The sequence below is a fragment of the Fusarium odoratissimum genome (assembly GCF_000260195.1).
Source record: "Fusarium odoratissimum NRRL 54006 unplaced genomic scaffold supercont1.7, whole genome shotgun sequence".
Classification (NCBI taxonomy): Eukaryota; Fungi; Ascomycota; class Sordariomycetes; order Hypocreales; family Nectriaceae; genus Fusarium; species Fusarium odoratissimum.
Genome location: NW_022158693.1, coordinates 237,620 through 253,484, shown reverse-complemented (window position 1 = coordinate 253,484; position 15,865 = coordinate 237,620). Strand labels below are relative to the sequence as shown.

Here is a 15,865-nt window from a genome sequence, read left to right as displayed (position 1 = left end):
CTCGTGATATCACCGTGTAGTAGGCGTCACAGAAGGTTTAATTTCTGATAAGGGTGTGTGTGTGTGAGTGTGTCTGGTTTATAATACAATGCTTTCGCCGCACGTTACATGTCAACGTCAACCTCAATTCCCCCTACTTCATCATACCTAGTTGTTTCTTTATTGTTGCCGTCAATATGAATCACGCGGAGAAAGGTGTATCAGAAAAGGGGAGTGATCATGAGCAGGCTAAGAACTATGATCATGCTGTTGGTGATGCTGGCGATGCTGCGGACCTGACGGCCCTTGGGTACAAGCCCGAACTCAAGCGTAATCGGTCAATGTTTACACTTCTTTTCCAATCATTAGCAATTGCTGCTGTAAGTCTCGCGCAATTCCTTCAATTGTATACAGTGGCTAATTGATGATAGATCCCCTATGGCTTCGGCGCACCGCTTATCAACTCCGTCTACGGCGGTGGCCAACTAACCATGTTTCTCGGCTGGATCATCGTCTGTATTCTCGACGAGTGCATCGCTATCTCACTAGGCGAACTTGCTGCTCGATGGCCTACATCCGCTGGTCCCTATTACTGGTCTTTCCAAATCGCATCGCCAAAGTACAGAACTGTCCTGTCTTTCATCACTGGCTGGACATGGCTTGTGGGAAATTGGACCATCACTTTATCCGTCAACTTTGGCTTTGCTTCTCTTCTCGCTGGAGGTATTAGTATCTTCTTGCCCGAGTACGACTGGCAGCCGTGGAAGCTCGTGTTGATCTTCTACGGACTTTGTGTGTTTACGTTCTTCATTGTCGCATTTGGCAACAAATTCCTGCCTACCGTGGATACTTTTTGTGCAGCTTTCACTGCTATTACCATCTTCATCGTTTGTGTTTGTCTGTCAACTAAGGCAGAGGAGGGCAGACATTCGGCAAGTTACACACTCGTAAGTCCGGCATTCCCCGATCAGTCGCTTGTTTACTAACCAACTAAGGGCAACTTTGATCCCAATCTGTCAGGCTGGGGAGATTTTGGTTTCTGGATCGGCGCTCTTCCATCTGCTTACACGTTCTCCGCCATCGGCATGATCACATCCATGGCTGAGGAATGCGGCGATGTTACAGTCAAGCTCCCAAGAGCTCTCGCCCTCTGCGTCCCCGTCGGCGGCATTGCAGGCTTGTTCTTCGTAAGCCACATCTATCCTCTCTTTCACATCAATTAACTAACAATCACCAGATCATCCCCATCTGCGCAACTCTCCCCCCTCTAGAAGACCTCCTTGCAGCACCACTAGGCCAGGTCCTCCCCATGATCTTCTACCGAGTAATGGGCACCCAAGCCGGCGGAATCGCCCTTACCGCACTGGTCCTCATTGTGACCCTCTTCTGCTCCATCTCCATCACAGTCGCCGCCTCACGAACAACATGGGCTTTCGCACGCGACGAAGCTATTCCCCTCTCAAGAGTCTGGTCAAAAGTCAGCAAGCGACACGGAACACCCATTATGGCTCTTCTCCTTACGACTGTCATCGAGATGCTTTTGGGTCTTATCTACCTTGGTTCAAGCTCTGCCTTCAACGCTTTTATCGCTGTCGGTGTCATCGGTCTCGCTAGCTCGTATGGTATTCCTATTCTACTATCCATGCTCACTAATCGAGCTGGAGTCAACACTGCGCCTTGGACTTTCGGCAAGCAACTTGGTTGGGTCATCAACGTTTTCGCACTAGCCTGGATTTGCTTTGAGATGATTCTTTTCTCTATGCCTGTTGCCATTCCTGTTAATGCTGTGACTATGAACTACGCCGTCGTTGTGTTCTTTGGCTTTATGGCGATGTCGGCAGTTTGGTACGTTGTGCACGCGAGACATGTGTACAAGGGACCACCAGAATCCGATGGCCTCAGCAAGTAGGATGGAAGTTTTGGAGTTTGGGATCGTTTCTCATGTTTTCAATGGGCATCGTCCCCTGTTATCTTGTATATACTTGTAGTTATCATCAATCGTAATGTCACCAGAGTGACCAGGGTCTGCTTTCTTCCTGAGAATTAACGTCGTGAAAGTGTGAACATAGCAGACTTGCCGAGGATCCCGGCGTCCATAGACACGGGTTTCCTGCGACTTGTTCGTGTAAAGGGGTCATAGTCGCCTCCAATTCCCATGATGGCTGTAATGTTCGACTCCAAAAACATTTCAAATGCCCTTTCCATGTCAGCATGTCTCCCTATGTGTGCTCATCGGATTTGATCAGCCCTGGCAAGATACTCAGGTGTATATCGCCCATTCTCCCCCCTCCCACTAAACTCCTCCATATCGCCCTCCTGAACATCAGCCAAATACCTATCAAACTTATCCGCAACATCAATCGCTCTCTTCAAATGCGCAAACGTCATCTTCTTCCTCTTATACTTGGCCAACTGTCGCCCCGTTGTAATAGAATTACGAATTTGTCGTCCGTTCATAGGATACTTTGCCAACTCTTCCAGATACAACTCAATATCATCAAAGTCGATACTTTCTTCCTCACCTAGACTCTTCAACCTTACTAGGAAGTTCTTCCAGATTTGCAGTCGCTGGTAGTCCTTCAACTTCTCGTACCGTAGAGCCAGCTGGATACGTGATTTGAAGGCCTCGTCAAATGTCCCCACGCGGTTAGTTGTTAAGATGAGAATACCCTCATAGTACTCCAAAGCTCGAAGGAATACTGACACCAAGGCATTTCTCTTCAAATCTTGCAAAGTACGCTGTTCAAGAAAGACCTCTGCTTCATCAAGAAGGACAACACAGTCCCAGACCTTCCCTAGATGAAACACAGATTCGAGATACTTCTCCACGTCTGCAGGTTCAGTGCCGATATCTCCGCACGTAACTGGATATAAAGGCTTCTTGGCTATTTCGGCCACGGACTCGGCTGTAAATGTCTTGCCTGTTCCTGGCGACCCGTGTAGGAGCATGATGAGACCACTTCCTTTGCTTTCGATAAGATCTGTGTTTTTCTCGGCGTCGAGTTGGTTAGTCACTAGAGCTAGCACAAGCTCCTTCATAGCTTCGTCTGCTACGAGACTTTTGAAAGCCTCCTTGTTCCAACTGACGTCTCGAATTCGATCGACCTCGAGATCAACTGCGTTTCAATGAGTATATCAGGTTCAAGGAATTGTTCTAGGAAAGTTACTTACCCCATTTCTTACGCCGCAAGTCAAACCCCGGAATCAATTTCGGGAACAAGTAAATCTCTGGCTCCTCAGGCTCGCTTCCATCCTTGGGCAAGTTGGGTTTTCGGCCTGATATATAACCTTCTTGTCTCATGTAACTGCTTCCTGGATGGAGTTCCTTATAGGTATCAAAGTCCACCATAAAACGTTGTCCCTACTGGGTTTCAGTACAATGCGCCAGCCTGAGTGAGGCCTACTTACCGCTTGTATCCTATCAGAATCACTGCCTTCATATGAGATGAGAGTTTTCTCGCGCAACTTCCAAAACCTCTTGCCTCGCTGCCTAAGTATTTCTTTTACCTTCGGCTTTGCATATGACAATGGTATAACGTTGAGATCCGTGATGTTGATCTCCCCACCTCTGTATTTGGGTGGAAAGTCGATGAACAGCTCTTTATCAACTGCAAAGAACTTTCCTGCATATCCGTAAGAACGTGTTTCCACAATCCACGTGTGTGTGCCCTGTTTATCTTGGTCCTTATCTGAATCATCCGTTTTCTTCTTCTGTTTGTGAGGGGCCGGTCGAGTGGTAGCAACGCGCCCACTATATCTGCCATTCTTGTCTGCGACGAGCGTATCTCCTGGCCGTATCAAGAACTCAATGGAATCACTTGAGACTTTTCCTCTCTTGAATTGATCGTCGATCTGATCGTAAAGCGGTGCGAAGTTACTTTCGATCCATTCAACGAGAAGTCCAACTAATTGGGCGTGTCTCTCTGACAAGGCTTCCATCTTGAAGCTAGTTCGGCAGTGATACCACCAGAGATGAGGGTCTTTCAAACTGCCCATCTCGTAGACATACGGAAAGTCGTCGCTGAATGAGGGGAAGAGGTCGAATAAGGCTTCAACTGCCTCAACCATTTCTTCCGTCACTAAAACGACATCCTGGCTGGCTGGTTCTGGTTCGGGAAGCGGTTGCTTTGCTCTCTTGGCTGCATTTACCGCGTCGTATTGGTAGTCCACCGAGTAATACTTGTAAACAATGAGTGATGCGCCTTGTTCTTCAGCGTAGTCACCGGGGTCTGTGATTGGGAATCGGCCCCTGAGGTCGACATCATCGCCAAATACTACCCATTCAGGAGGAGAAAGATAAACTGTCCGACTTCTTTCGTCGACACTGTCGTCATCGAGCTCGATTCTTTCTAGGCAATAGAAGAGCTGAACTTTGGCAGGCAATTCCATGGGAACAGTGGAGGCGTTGTCCGCGTCTTCTCGAAGGGTGGCATTTTCTTCTTCCAACTCCTCAACACGTTGGATTAATGCCTGCAATGTGTTCTCATCGACGAGAATCTGGTGGGAAGTAATATCCTCTCCAACAACCTCGGTAGAGTCATGAGATCCCTCCTCCTGTATTTGAGAAAGTCCATGAGCCTCGGTTGTCTCTCCCACATTTGATGGCTCACTTTCATGCTGAAGTCCAGTGTCGTTTGGCTCTGAAAGCTTTGCCTGTGCTTCTGTTTGATCTTTGTTGGCCTTGGTAAAGGTTGGGATTCGATAGCCTCGAGTCGATCCAGACGCTCTGAAGTGATATGGTATGGGAGCTGGGGGAGTGGGTAGTGCGAAGTTGTTGTTGAAGCCGTTGATACCGGCATTGGGTCCATTTGGCATAATAGGTCCATTATCTATTGCTGCAAGCTTATCTCTGTTACTAGCTCCTATAGCGTCTTCAGAGATGGTGTAATGTGTCTGAGCGGGCTTGACAACAGGTGGCAAAGGTGACCGTGCAGGTGCTGGGGGTAAGTTTTGATAGTCCTGAGGAGGCGGTGGAGGTGGAGGATTAAGGTTGACCCGTTCACGTTCATAATGTTCTGTGTAATCACTCAGTGGAATAGGAGAACGATCAATGGGAGGAGGTGGAGGAGGTGGCACCACCTGCACTTGATTGCGGGGAGTTCTGGGAAGGACCATGGGGGGAGGCGGTGGAGGTATTCTTCCTTTTGGGGCCTTTTGTGGAGGATTCCTTGTCCGAGCGTTTGAAGGGGCCGGTCGAGGTCTCCGAGGTATCGCCAACATTGAGGGTCTCGCGAACAGATTACCCTCTCTTCTCAGAAGTCGGCTAAGCTGCTTATGGATGTCTTCTTCTTCACTATCATCCTTATCATCATCCTTATCCTTCCTGTTCTTTGGGCCAGGCGATACGCTTCTTGTTGGTGAGTCCATGATTTGTTAGGTTTTTGGAGATAAACTGATTATGAGATGAAATGAGGAGGTGTTGAGGTGAGAATGAATCAGGCTGAGGAGTTGAAGCTCAGCCGCAAAAGCGCCTGACAAGGGTGTATGCATGAAGCTGCAGGGTGTCATCTTGATTATGCCTCGTGATTGCTCAGCCTTCAGCGCCTCCTCTCTTCTTCCGTTGTTGGCCTCTGAGACTCAAGTCGAATAGCTTCCGAGAAAGAATAGTCTTATCAGCACTCATTCAACATCCTCTATCGTGATGTCCGTCGACCTCGTCTTTCAGTCATGGTATAAGGGCGATGATGCGAGTAAGCAATCACTGGCCAATGAAACACTTCATACAAGCTTACTCCGTCAGATAAAGCGGGTATAGCGCAAGAGGCCTTCAAGTCGGTTAAGAAACACTTTGAACAGAGCAACTCGTTGAGCGGTGACGAGAAGGCTCTTTTGGGGAAGAAGTCGTCGTTACAAGACGTTGAAAAGGCAGTCAGCGATGCTTTCGCAAAGTACGAAGCTAAGAGCGAAGCCTCTAAAACACGGAAATGGCTGCAAAAAGCTTCTGAATCAATATGCCATTATGGTCAAGTACTCGATGTCTTTGTTCAGCATCATCCTGAATACGTCTCCTTGGCCTGGGGACTGATGAAGGTGATGTTTATCGTAAGTTGGCTTAGTCTTCGTGCTGAACCCCGATATCTCACCATCCTATACTAGAGCGTGGTCAATCATGGCGAGACACTCAAATTACTGTCGAAATCACTTTATGAGGTGGCCCAGCGTCTTCCACGCATCGAACATCTATCCGCCCTGTATCCGACCAAGAACATGAAGCTAGCCATCGAAAGCCTCTACTCTTGCATCATGGAGTTTTTACTAATAGCTCACTCATGGTGCAATGAGTCAAAATTCAAACATGTTTACCACAGCTTCACAAGACCACACGAGTTGCGATACAGCGATCTCTTACAGAGGATAGGCACTTGCACGGACAACATCAACGAACTTGCGACCGTGGGGTCACAGACTGAGCTTCGAGTTATGCATAACACCCAGTCATCGAAGCTCAACGAAATCATCTTAAGTTTGCAGACCAGTGAGAAGACTAGGCAAGCACAAATAGATGGCCTCAATTGCGCTATTTCGAGATTGGAGATTTCTAGTCGAGACCATGGCAGGAAGCTCGACTTGATCATGCAGTGGCTCGAGGCTTCTGGGTTGACAATTAACGACTTGTTAACAAAGATAGAGAGTATGTGACATTCCAAAATGAGTTCAAGGTCTTTTTGCTGACGTGTATCCAGCTTTTCACTCTATTCAGACAAGTGCGCAACTGGATACCAACCAAAAGCTCTCCTCTCTGCAGTTATCCCAAGCATTGGCAACCTTCTCTCAGAGCCTTGAAGATCCCAAGTCCTTGTATAAACACCACCTATTCCTTCGCAATCGACGGGCGTCGGGTAGAGGAGCAGCAATATCCACCAATGAGTTCTGGTTGTCTCCAAAACTCGCCAGATGGTCCTCTTGTCCACATTCTTCCCTCACCATCATCAGAGGCAGCTTCACGACCCGCTGGGCGATCCAGGATTTCGCAATAGATATCATTCAAGCAGTTACCATGATGAGCATACCAGCGCTTTGGGTTTTGGGTAGTGCAAACAAGACGAGCCCCAATGCAATGCTAAGTCCAGCGGATTTGGTGAGATATCTGACGTATCAAGCGTTGCAAGTTGAGGGAACAGTTACGACAGAAAAGCAAATGTCGTTACGACATTCGCAACTCGAGGAGGCCAAAACTAGTCAAGATTGGCTCACATTCTTCAAGTTAATCATTCAAGACTTGGGAGGGCAGATTTATATCATCGTTGATCTTGCAACAGTGAGTCCTGGTCCGAAAGGATCTGGCCAAGTCAGCTTGATCTACCAACTCAACGAGATGCTAAAAGAGCTGAGCAACAAGGGATCACACAAGAGATCGCGAACAAAAGTCAAGATTATTTTGCTTGTCTATGACTATAACTGGATGAGCTTGATCCCGAGGGAAATTTATGATCATCTTGTCCCAGTTAAGATATCTGGAACTAAAGGACTGCAGGGCAGAAGAATGCGGACAGCCGTTCATACACGGATTCTACCAAGACAGAGAGCAAAGGTATAATTAAAGCAGCAATAATAACCTTGGATTAAGCACCTGCAGATGATACAAACAGAATAGGTAAAGTGATAAGATCTGACGCGAGGCGCAATGTCATGACTCAAATACAAGTATATGAGTCAATAAATATTAAGCTTCAACTCTTATTATGCAATACGAGAAATTCATTCTCTCACTGCCTGCTACATCGTGTTCATAGTCAAGCTGACTCTATCTTGCAGTGCTCACGCGGCACAGTTGCAATTGGTTCGGTGAAGTGACTCAGCCAAGGCAGGCTACTTTATAAAACACCACATATCCATGTCACCAACCAGCATAACTCTCAACGATTATATCCACAAGTTCAACATGGCACATCATGCAGAAAAGCCACCTTGGGAGGCTCTCGCCTCGGTATTTGAGCTGAGACGTACCAATCCTTGTCAACATGGCGCGTACAACCTTCACGCCCGTATACAACCAGACAGCAAAACAAAACTCGCCAACTTTGTTCAAATCTTTATGCAGAGTCTCGCTGAAGATGCAGCTCAACAACGCAAGCAGTATCCAGAGAAATACGACGTCCCCGACGAGAATGAAGTAATCATTTCAGATGAAGCGGCAACCAAAATTGAATCAACAGTCTGGCGGTGGCATCCTGAGGAATATTGGCCAGATGATGATGACGACCTCGATGTCTTCAAACAACCAACTGCTGGAAAATTATGCCCTCATATAGACGAGTCTGATAAGTGCGGATGCGTCTTGCCCTTCAGAGAACGCAAGATGTCTGCGTTCCAGCGACAGCAAATCCCCAACGACTGTTACGAGTTTGATACATACAACCTCGAATCATTCCGCAATGTCGAAGTTGTTAAGACTTTAATACTCCACGGAGAGATGGACCCAATACTTCGTTCATGCGCATACGAAGGTTCTCATCTAGCGAAATGGTGGGAGCATCAAGAATGCCAGTGCACATCAGCGACTCTCGGATGGAGAAGAATATGTGGAAATGGAATCAAGATGTACATGATACTCAACCTTCTACGCTACTTTCCCCAAACATGGGATGAGAACGGATCCCCTGTTGACGATTATCGCAAGTTGAGGGCATACCAGCAAGCAGCCCGATGGTGTACAGAATCTGGATATAAAAGCGATATCGCGACATACCCACATAGGGACTTTCTTGGTATCAGGAAAAACCAGTTCAGGTGTTTTCCTCGACCCCTTGATGTCTCCCGTTGGAAACACGTTATGAGGTTCGATCAATTTGGTTTTGAAAGATATCAGAAGGGTTTGACCTATTTCGACGACTCTGATTATGAACCGATTACCATATCTAGCGGGAAACCTGGCATCAAGTCGGGCGAAGAGTCTGATGACGATTCTGAAGCCGAATCTAGTGATGATTCAAGCGATGAATCCAGTGCCGAATCCAGTGGTGAGTCCAGTGATGAGTCTGAAGAGGAAGATCCTGAAGAGATCAGAAATCGCTTCTATAAGCTCGAGTTCTATCCATATGGTCTCATGTCCTACGAAGACTTCCTCAACTTCGAAAAGCCTATGGGCTTCCAACCTCTCCCATCAGATATAAAACACGTCCGCTGGATCCTCTGTCAGCAAGGCCTTCCAGTCGAATTGTCCGACTGTATCCTCGAACACGCTGATTACATCCCTCGAGGAAGACTGCCAGTACCTGGAAAACCACTGCATCCTCAATGTACGGATGAACTGGGCCGCTACCTTGAACATTGCTGGCAACTTATTGTTAGATGCTACATGTTAGGTCATGAACTCAGAGATAAGATGGACATTGAGGCTTTTGTACGGGAAGAGGTGAAAGATTTCGTCTATGAGCTGTTCAAGTGTGAATGTGATGGTGCGTACGAGCTTCTTTATGGGTTTGATGCGGAACCCCCCGAGGACTCTGAGGTTGAGAGTTAGACAATGGGGCACCTTCTTTCAATTATGTATTATGTTAATCTCTTAGCGCCTTGTCTGTTGTTTTCTGTACATTGCGTTTGCGGGAAGTTGAGAGAGTGGGAAAATGACTAGATGACCAAAGTAGTCAGATACCAACTGACAAGCGATTTTGACAACGTCTTCTACACAAATTCTCAAGAATGAGCTTTACTGGCTTTGTTGGGGGCTAGGTAAGAATGCTTCGGTCATTGTCTCAGCATTCCGGCAATCTCTATGGTTTTCGGGTATCACTACTTTACAGGAGTCGCGTTGAACGAATTATAAGCCCTGTTGCCTTGGGCCCTGATGTACAGTTGGAGAATTACATTTTTGGGTTTTTGGCACAGGCCGAAATGCATTGACTTTAGTCCGGTGACTGCCTTAACTCACGCTCAGACGGAGGAATCGCGACGGTCTTCAGTCCTCTCCTTTCCATAACCCGTGATGACGACAAGACTGAATATCAACACTCACCATCCCTGATCCTCACCATGGTAGCGTTTCCAAACGAGGTCTTGCATCAAATATTTGCCGAACTAGAGGATCGACTGCCTCTAGAAAGATGGCATATGTATGGAGCTCGTTTGGACCATCAAGGCTCAGCCACGCTCCGCAACCTCTGCCTGGTCTGTCGCCAATTCCGACACATCGCACAACCTTTACTATATCAGACCGTTATTACTGAAGGTCGCGATGGCGCAAGAACTGTCGAGACTCTTCTTCTTAGAACATTCGTCGAGGACCCGCATCTTGGAGAGCAAGTTCGCACTGTTTCTTTAACAGACAATGCTGATCATTCAGCCAAAATGGACGTATTGGGGGAAGCTGCAAGGAAAGAGATCATTCAGTCAGCGTGGAAGAGTTTGAGCCTTCCACCTGCCCTAAAACGTTACATGAAGGAAAATCATCATATGTCTTGTGGCTTTGCTGCTCTCATCATAGCATATATGCCTCTTGTGCAGGTTGTCGATTGCACTACAGAAGGCCTGGCAGTCCCGTTCTATTGGCTGTTGAGTACAAGGACGGATATGAGAAGGCCAGTATGTCCTATTGATCCTCGAAGTATTTTTTTCGACTACGAAGATGAGGATGGGGGCATTGAAGACCAAGACCAAGACCAGGGTATTTCGGAGGCTACATTTGCAAACTACTGCTTTCCAAACCTTACCGACGTTCGTATCAGGGCGGTGGTCGGCGAAAAGGACATCCAGAGCGCTTGGGTGATCGAAGATCTACTTTTCAATCGTTCGCTCAAAATACTACGGACATTCGGCACCGCCTGGTATGGCACGGAGCTCTCTCACTTTAAATGGCCTACACACAAGAACTACAACCTGGAGTATTTAGACCTCATGGAAACATACATTGACGCCGAGGGGCTACTGACAGTTCTCACGCGCTGTCCGAACCTAACGGGAATAGCGATAAGGTTGCCTGACGAGTACAGGAAGCTGCTGGATCAATACGAAACGGAAGACAGTGAAAACGCTGATTGCATCATCAACCTCGATGACTTCGGGAACGTTCTTCGAAAATTTGGTCAAAATCTCGAAGAGGTCGATTTCAACACTTTCTTTTATGACAGCTATAGCGCAGACTATCTATGTCGAAGCCCCATTTCAGGGTTAATTGGTTCCCTCCGAGAGCTCAAATCCCTGCGACACCTCAAACTCAGCAAAGAAGCGCTAATCGGAGAGAGTGAGTCGTTCTTGCGATTGAGTGATGTTCTACCGGAATCAATTGAAACTCTTTATCTGCATTGTGGTAAAGTTTACGAGCTAGAGGATTGGGTCGAGTTTGAACGTGAGCTGTATAAACAGGAAGTTTACAAACTGCTTCTCGACGGTATGCCTAATCTCCGCGAGATTCGGATGGAGAGATACGATGATTGGCATGAGTTTGGTCAGTACAATCCAGATCTTGATGATGTTCCGTATTTCGATGCTGATGATCCAGAAGATTATTGTAATCCAGAGGATTTGGATTACTTTCGGAGTGAATATATCTATCCGAAGGAGGCTGAGTGGCCAGCTGAGCTGCATGTCAATGGCTGGGATGTGGACATCGTCGAGGCGCGCCTTTATGAGATACGTGGAAGGCCAGCGTGTAACCGCAACATTATCACTCTGTCAAGGAAGACATGAACGGACTCTGCTTGGGCCCAGCTTGATGCAGATCAAGGACGGGACGCTCGACTGAGATGTTGCATGCAACCTTGTGGCCCATGTCCTGTCATCTGTAGCCTATCATAAAATACAAGTCATCGAACTCGCTAATCTGATCCCCTGATCTTTGTTCCCTCCTCAAAATACGTCGATACAAGATGTTGAAGTGCGAGAAGAGAGATCTTACTTAACATATGGCGTGATGGGCGCAGAAGAGCACAGTTCACTTCAAGCTGTTATTGCTATAAAACAAGATTGATGCAGCTTACCTGATAGAGCCCTCGAATAATAATCCAGGACATCATCATGGGTGTACTTCGGTGGTAATATTCCCGGTAGATATGATCACTAATACGGAGAGCATTGCGAGGTCATAGCATGCATCGGAGTGGCAGCATGAAATCAACACATCATAACCAAGTGGAATAAGTCCTTACCTATACAAGTAACGTGCATGAAACCATATCTGTAGCCAGCAAATAATGCTGCATCTTTCTTGGAGCTAGTCTCAAACCACCATGACATACATCTTGTCCGAACAGTCACAAAAGCCACCTTGCCTGCCGGAACCAAAATGCGAACCAAAATCCCAAGGACCAACACAAAAACGCAAGCAAAAATCTCGCTGCAGTCATCTTTATCAGCTATGGCAGCCTAGCCCAGCCTGCATCAACACACCCCCTCATCCCAAACCTCACCCGCCATTGGTCAACCATCGACCAACTGACCTAGATACAGTTACATCGAAGCCCGCGTCCTAACCAGTTTCCTCTGCAGATAAAAAAGAAGTTGGGGGCCGTTGGTCTATAGGGCTGTTGGTACAGTGAAACAAAAGTGTATCAGCAGATGCTCATGATGGTTGCCTCTTGTGGGACGGGACAGATGTTTCAAAAAGGGTGTCATGGCCCCCGATTTTTCTTTTTTTCTTTTTTGCACTTTCTGTTGTGAATAACTTCACTTTTGCCTTTTATTCTTCAATATGGGAGTTCCCCACATAAATGCCCGCCAAGAGGTGCAGGTTATAACGCAGACTGTTTACCTCCCCACGACCACTTACACCACGCAAGTCACGCTAGGTGTAGCTTCGGCTCCAGCCACGGACCGTCCCGTCGTGACGTCTCAACACAGCGGCGATGGGCTGAGCAGTGCACAAATCGGAGCAATAATCGGATCCATCGTTGGAGTTTTTGTACTCGCTTTTGTTGTGGTATGTTGCTGCCGAAGACCGAAGCAACCCAAGAAGCGGAGGAGTTATCGAAGTAGTTATGCGGACTCTTCAGATGGTTGGTCTGAGAGGATGCCGTATGAGGGCTGGACGAGGCCTGTGCCTATTCCTGTTGCTAGACCTGTTCCTGTTCAGTTTCCATCGCCGGTTGTACAGAGGGAGCAGATTCCGGGTGGACCGAAGTTTCCGACTTATAGGGCGATTCCTATTCCTAACCCAAGAAAGGGAGAGAATCCACCGAGGACATATTGGCGATAGGCTGTCATGTCTGCCAGCAAAACAGTTACGGGATGAATGAGTTATGAGAAATGTGAAATGAAGGGCACGACGAATGAAATGGGCGGTGATGGGGAACGAGACTATTGTTCAGTCAAGGCGTCAGACGGGAGGCATTTATGATCAGCAATCGAGCGAGCGAGCATTTTCATCTATTATCCACGACATTTAATAAAACATAATGAATATCGCATAGTCAAACACATTCATATAATATATACACTAATTCATCATCATCATAATCTCATCATCTCTCGTCTCATTCCTATCCGCCAACGCATTCTTGCCATGCTTAGACAACAACCTTTGTCTTATGGTTACACTTATGCGCATTGCTAGCAAGAGTCTTCTTCTTCTGCCACTGCTCGAAGCGCGCAGCAACAGCCCTCTTGCTCTTGGGGTTAGCAGAGGTCTTGTCTCGTGGAGGAACGCCCTTCAGGCTAAGAGCGAACTGGGCAGCAGCACGGCCAGCAGTCTTGGTGTTGAGAGTCAGAGCTCCCCAGTGGATGTTGTTGATGGTGTCGCATTCCAAGTGGTAGCATGGATCGGTCTCAGCATCAGCGCCGGTAAAGATTCCGGAGGAGGGGATGCCGAGTTCGACGAAGGCAGCGTAGTCAGAAGATTCACCAAACTCCCTATAAGCTGTAAGCATCTTTGTTGTGAGTAGTGAATGTTTTACTTACTCCCACTCAACGGTCTTGCCCTTCTTACGGAGCCAAGCAGCCAGGATATCTCCTCCAACTCGGTCGGCGGGCTTGCTAGCCTGGACCCAGTACTTGGGCTTAGGAGAACCGATCATGTCGTAGTTGAAGTAGAATCGGATTCTGTCAGCTTCCTCCTCGGTGAGCTGTTCGCCATAGTAGTAAGACCCAGCAAGGCCGCTCCTGTATCACAAATCAGTCAACAGCAGAGAGACGTGGATTGTGTCACTCACTCTTCAGCACCCCACCAAGCAAAGCGGACCTTGTTCTTGTAACCAGTGTACTTGGTAAAGGACTTGGCAATCTCAAGAATACCGGCAGTTCCACTGCCATCATCATTGATACCGGGACCAGCTTGAACACTGTCAAGATGAGCACCCATCATGACAACATTGTTAGGGTCACCCTGCTTAGTCTCCGCGATAATGTTCCAGGTCTCACGAGTCTCGTAGAACGAGTCCACCAGCAAAGTGACCTCGAGCTTCTCGCCACCCTCAATGCGCGTTCTCCAGGCAGTTCCAACTTCAAGAGGAATCACGCCAACAGGTACGATGAGCTCAAGGTTCTCAGCACTGAGAGTCGCACTGGTGATACCCTCGCCAGGTTGGTTGTTGACGAGGAGAACACCACGGGCACCGGCCTTCTTTGCGAGCTTGAGCTTATCTGAGATCGCACATGAGCCGCGCTTCACGAGGGCGAGTTTATCCTTGGCATCAACACCCTCCCATTGGTCAGCAAAGCATCCAGATCCGCGCTCATCGTCAATTGGCACGAGAACAAGAGGAGCAGTCACACCATCGGGGGTAGGTGTGCCGACGTTGTAGATGAGAGTGATGACATAGACATCCTCACCATCAGGTCCTCGGACCCAAATATCCTTGGTCTGCTCGAAGGTGTAGTTGAAGGGCTGGATGTAAGTGTTGAGATGCTTTCCGTATTGACCCTTGAGCTGCTTGGAGATGTAGTCGACGGAAGCCTTGTAGCCGGGGAAGCCAAAGGCTCGGTTGCCGCCGTTCTTCTTGGCGATTGAGTTGAGGTCCTCAAGAGTCTTGCGAAGCCTGTTGATGTTAGTGGTGTTTTGTCAATTGAGATGAGTTTTGACATACTTTGACTTTTTAATGTCACCCTCAACTTGACTGGGAGTCAGCTTCTTGGTAGCCGACACCTCAGAGAATAGGAGAGCTCCGCAGAGCAAAGCATTAAGTAACTTCATGGTGAAAATTGTCAATCGAGTAACAATGCCTCTAGAAGACGAGAATGTAACCTGAGGGTCCCCCAACAATGGGACAGACCCTTCCTTTTTATACCAATACAGCTGTCATCCGTATAGCTACAGCTACACAACCTCGATGCAACACAGTCTAGCGAAGCTCACATTTTACCCCATCCAGAAACTGATCAGACGGTTGAACCTATCGGTAGACGATGCGAAAATGGCAGGTCGCAACAATACAAAGTCTTGGCATCGACTGGTGCTCACGACCCATGTCGTGGCGCCAACGATAAACAAGCATGGCAGAGATAAGATCTACAAGGAGGTGCGGGGTGGAAGCCAGGTCCGGGAGGGTAATGATAGGTTCGAGCAAGTGGCGGAGGAACTATTGTAAAAGGTTTGAGGACTTTTGAAGAGGGTGAATAGGTATGCTTCCTTTTAGCTAGACTGGTATGGAGAGCTGGGGTGAATGGCCGAGGATGATGGTGTCTTATCAATGAGATGGGTCAATTAGTTCAGCAAGTTTACTCAGCATCATGACATGAATCGGTAAAAACTGACGGCCAGCTTATGGTGTCATACATGGAAAGCTGATGTGCTTGTATTCTGATGAATTGAGGAAGTGAGAATGGATCTTTGAAGCACAAAGGGCAAAGACAAGAAACAAGTCAACCTCCTTCTGCAGTTAAATGTCTAGCATATCTATCTAGAGGCCTCAATAGTTGTAATAACAAGAAATGGTTTTTGGCTTGGACTGCATTTAAGCTTAATGCGTAGCTTAACTTCACCCAAAACTTCATGATGCCGATGCTCCCGGGTAACCCA

General features: G+C 47.5%; 7 protein-coding genes across 7 annotated transcripts; 5 read left to right on the top strand and 2 right to left on the bottom strand.

Annotated features, from left to right (window-relative positions):
* Positions 1-65: 65 nt before the first annotated feature.
* On the top strand, positions 66-1,888 carry FOIG_05360 (uncharacterized protein; the record flags this gene model as incomplete). The annotated part of the gene is made up of 4 exons (XM_031203929.1): positions 66-359; positions 411-926; positions 975-1,166; positions 1,217-1,888. The coding sequence occupies exons 1-4, from the start codon at positions 177-179 to the stop codon at positions 1,886-1,888; spliced, it is 1,563 nt and encodes a 520-aa protein (XP_031065758.1). The 5' UTR covers positions 66-176.
* FOIG_05359 (uncharacterized protein) lies at positions 1,861-5,415 on the bottom strand. Its single transcript, XM_031203928.1, has 3 exons — positions 3,388-5,415; positions 3,151-3,340; positions 1,861-3,095 (listed from the first exon to the last, which is right to left on the bottom strand). Exons 1-3 carry the CDS (start codon positions 5,344-5,346, stop codon positions 2,209-2,211), a joined length of 3,036 nt encoding a protein of 1,011 aa, XP_031065757.1. The 5' UTR covers positions 5,347-5,415; the 3' UTR covers positions 1,861-2,208.
* A 205-nt stretch (positions 5,416-5,620) lies between these two features.
* Positions 5,621-7,616, top strand: FOIG_05358 (uncharacterized protein; the record flags this gene model as incomplete). Its single annotated transcript, XM_031203927.1, has 4 exons — positions 5,621-5,669; positions 5,720-6,021; positions 6,076-6,610; positions 6,663-7,616. 4 exons carry the CDS (start codon positions 5,621-5,623, stop codon positions 7,514-7,516), a joined length of 1,740 nt encoding a protein of 579 aa, XP_031065756.1. The 3' UTR covers positions 7,517-7,616.
* Positions 7,617-7,861: 245 nt separating this feature from the next.
* Positions 7,862-9,575, top strand: FOIG_05357 (uncharacterized protein; the record flags this gene model as incomplete). The annotated part of the gene is made up of 1 exon (XM_031203926.1): positions 7,862-9,575. One exon carries the CDS (start codon positions 7,862-7,864, stop codon positions 9,440-9,442), a length of 1,581 nt encoding a protein of 526 aa, XP_031065755.1. The 3' UTR covers positions 9,443-9,575.
* Positions 9,576-9,653: 78 nt separating this feature from the next.
* FOIG_05356 (uncharacterized protein) lies at positions 9,654-11,772 on the top strand. The gene is made up of 2 exons (XM_031203925.1): positions 9,654-11,362; positions 11,420-11,772. The coding sequence occupies exons 1-2, from the start codon at positions 9,952-9,954 to the stop codon at positions 11,602-11,604; spliced, it is 1,596 nt and encodes a 531-aa protein (XP_031065754.1). The 5' UTR covers positions 9,654-9,951; the 3' UTR covers positions 11,605-11,772.
* Positions 11,773-12,067: 295 nt separating this feature from the next.
* On the top strand, positions 12,068-13,455 carry FOIG_05355 (uncharacterized protein). The gene has a single exon (XM_031203924.1). The coding sequence runs from the start codon at positions 12,605-12,607 to the stop codon at positions 13,106-13,108; it is 504 nt and encodes a 167-aa protein (XP_031065753.1). The 5' UTR covers positions 12,068-12,604; the 3' UTR covers positions 13,109-13,455.
* On the bottom strand, positions 13,254-15,517 carry FOIG_05354 (uncharacterized protein). The gene is made up of 4 exons (XM_031203923.1): positions 14,934-15,517; positions 14,061-14,885; positions 13,810-14,010; positions 13,254-13,761 (listed from the first exon to the last, which is right to left on the bottom strand). The coding sequence occupies exons 1-4, from the start codon at positions 15,038-15,040 to the stop codon at positions 13,419-13,421; spliced, it is 1,476 nt and encodes a 491-aa protein (XP_031065752.1). The 5' UTR covers positions 15,041-15,517; the 3' UTR covers positions 13,254-13,418.
* Between the last annotated feature and the right edge of the window lie 348 nt (positions 15,518-15,865).

Excerpts from the sequence above, each read along its gene's own strand:
- FOIG_05359 (XM_031203928.1), bottom strand. The coding sequence starts at position 5,346 with ATGGACTCACCAACAAGAAGCGTATCGCCTGGCCCAAAGAACAGGAAG. Across the intron at positions 3,341-3,387 it reads ATTCTGATAGGATACAAGCG|GGACAACGTTTTATGGTGGA; the intron begins GTAAGTAGGCCT and ends GAAACCCAGTAG. Across the intron at positions 3,096-3,150 it reads CTTGCGGCGTAAGAAATGGG|TTGATCTCGAGGTCGATCGA; the intron begins GTAAGTAACTTT and ends ATTGAAACGCAG.
- FOIG_05356 (XM_031203925.1), top strand. The coding sequence starts at position 9,952 with ATGGTAGCGTTTCCAAACGAGGTCTTGCATCAAATATTTGCCGAACTA. Across the intron at positions 11,363-11,419 it reads CGATGATTGGCATGAGTTTG|ATTATTGTAATCCAGAGGAT; the intron begins GTCAGTACAATC and ends ATGATCCAGAAG.
- FOIG_05355 (XM_031203924.1), top strand. The coding sequence starts at position 12,605 with ATGGGAGTTCCCCACATAAATGCCCGCCAAGAGGTGCAGGTTATAACG.
- FOIG_05354 (XM_031203923.1), bottom strand. The coding sequence starts at position 15,040 with ATGAAGTTACTTAATGCTTTGCTCTGCGGAGCTCTCCTATTCTCTGAG. Across the intron at positions 14,886-14,933 it reads GGTGACATTAAAAAGTCAAA|GCTTCGCAAGACTCTTGAGG; the intron begins GTATGTCAAAAC and ends TAACATCAACAG. Across the intron at positions 14,011-14,060 it reads GCTTGGTGGGGTGCTGAAGA|GAGCGGCCTTGCTGGGTCTT; the intron begins GTGAGTGACACA and ends TTTGTGATACAG.